General features: G+C 39.8%; 1 protein-coding gene across 1 annotated transcript in view; it reads left to right on the forward strand.

Moving 5' to 3' along the window:
• The first annotated feature begins 1,379 nt into the window (after positions 1-1,379).
• The window catches only part of dcp1a (decapping mRNA 1A), a 9,545-nt gene continuing 8,672 nt past the window's right edge, over positions 1,380-2,252 (forward strand). Inside the window, exons 1-2 of the mRNA XM_035657170.1 lie at positions 1,380-1,532; positions 1,858-1,898. Coding sequence (XP_035513063.1) covers positions 1,401-1,532; positions 1,858-1,898 — 173 coding nt within the window. The 5' untranslated portion in view covers positions 1,380-1,400. The remainder of the gene's footprint in view (positions 1,533-1,857; positions 1,899-2,252) is intronic.

Genomic DNA, 2,252 nt, shown 5'->3' on the forward strand with positions numbered 1-2,252 from the left:
GTCTTACACTGACTCACGAATGCAAGAGAAAACAGTGGAAAGTGACAGACTCTGTGTCTGACTTTCTCCTGTCAGGATCATTTCTGAATAGAAGGATAAACAGCATGTCTTCATCCTATCCATCCGGTTAAGCCCCTAAAGAGTAACTCTATTCCAGCTCCTGGACTTACCCCTCAGGGGTCTTCCCCTTATAATGAACGGCATTCTGTCACCTGGCTCTTCTCTGGGGCCTCATAGCGCCGTTTTCTGCCCTCACTCCGCGGCGATTCGAGAGGAAATGAGTTGTCGGAGCTATGCTGGAAGGTTACCAGTGATTGGATTACCTGTGCCTCTATGGGGGATAACAGTTTCACAGTAGCGCGTAATCCTCCGATTATAATCCCTGCCCCAATGTTCCCTCAGCAGAGGCAGGTGATGCAGGCAGCTGCAGCTCAACTGGACCAAACAACCGATCAGATAAATGTTTGTTTTAGAAATGTTTATATGATCGTATTCTATGCAAATAATCACAATACATATGCAGCATTGGGGGCTCTCCTACTGATTTTGAATTGTTTTTATGTATATTTTCTCTCTCCAGTGTTTCATTTTGTTTTGGCTGCGTAAAACAAATAAAACAAAAGTTTTGTGAATAAACTTAAACTTCAAACAAGTGGTTCACTAAATGAAACTCACACTCAGTAAGACAGGATGACAGCAGCTCTTCACTTGTAGTCTTGTACAAAGGCTCTCACCACACGTCAGACTGACAATAATAAGAGCAGCAGCGCAGCCCTGTGGTATAGGCTATAACATGAAGATACTGTCAACATTTTTATATTTATTAGAACAAAGATATCAGTCTTTGGCTCACTTTATTATTTTATAAGTCAAATCAGCACCATCTCTTATGTCCATTTTCCCTTTAATAATTCCCACAATTGTCTCTCTTCGGCGTTAGCCTAATTAAAATATATGTTGCATAACTAGTTTTTATTGATTTCATTTGATTTTTTTATTGATTGATTGAATGTAATTTAATTCAAAAGGAACACACAGCCGTAAGCAAATTATTTGGCCAAACTATTGGCTATTATTTCTAGGTTTGCACTTTAAAACGAATAATATTTCTGTCATCACATGGAGGGGTTTTAATCTTTAATTCCACTTATTTATTTGTAATAAAACCAGTCTGATATCAGAAAGCACACTGGCTGAGGCTAAGCTCATGGAGCAGACCAGCATTCCCTACAAACATCATGATTTTAAGCGGCACTCTAACAAATTGTGAATGGCCTAATTTACATTTCAGATTAATCTCCGCGGAATAAATAAACTGTCGGAAACTTTTTTTTGGGAGCAGCGGAAGTCATAAGTGTCTTCACAAATCCGTCCGTGCAGGAGCAACAATCACATCCAAGATGGAGACCGTGAACGCCGGACATATGATGAGCCTGGCAGCCCTGCAGAGACAGGACCCGTACATAAACAAACTGCTCGATGTCACCGGGCAGGTGGCTCTCTACAACTTCAACTCCAAAGCCAACGAGTGGGTAAGTTTGTCAAAAACAACCGGAGCACTTTCGTTTGTTAGCCATCAAAAGCGTGCTAACTGTTAACTTAGCATGCTAACGCTAGCTCCTCGATAAAACAGTAAAAACATTTAGAAATATGTTAGTATGTGTTCAACTGTGACTCAACCCGGTGTGTCCGCAGACATACTGTTTGGATACCAGTGTCTCTGTGTTATTGTTTTGATGTTTTTCTGGATAATAAGTTATCTAGTGAGGCTAACAGGCTGCGTCCGTTGCTATCATTCAGCATGTTTAGGGATTAGCTGTTGTTGTTTCTGACTCATTATGTCACGTATCGTTTCAGGAGAAGACTGAAATCGAGGGCACCCTGTTTGTTTATGCGAGGTAAGCATTTAAAGTGTTTTCAACCACTGAACAGGACGACCCTGAGGTTGTTTACTTCAGTTACGTTTGTTTGCGCTGCCATTTGACGTATACTGCGCACGTGTGCAGGCCGCAGTCTTTGTAAACAAACATTGTGTATCTTATTTACTCCTGTTTTAACACTTGTTGTTGTGCACACAGTGGTTCTTTATTAAACCTCATGTGGTTGTATGTGTGAAAACCGTAGACTGTTTCTATTCTGAAAGAATACAAAACAATTCAAATTTGGTGGTTGATCAATAGTTGTTTATTACAATAAAGTATACATATATTGTAGATAATGACTTTAAAGTAGAAGGATTTTTTTTTTTTTTT

Source organism: Morone saxatilis, unplaced genomic scaffold (genome assembly GCF_004916995.1).
Source record: "Morone saxatilis isolate NCDOM2014 unplaced genomic scaffold, NCSU_SB_2.0 Contig15, whole genome shotgun sequence".
In the NCBI taxonomy this organism is placed as follows: Eukaryota; Metazoa; Chordata; class Actinopteri; family Moronidae; genus Morone; species Morone saxatilis.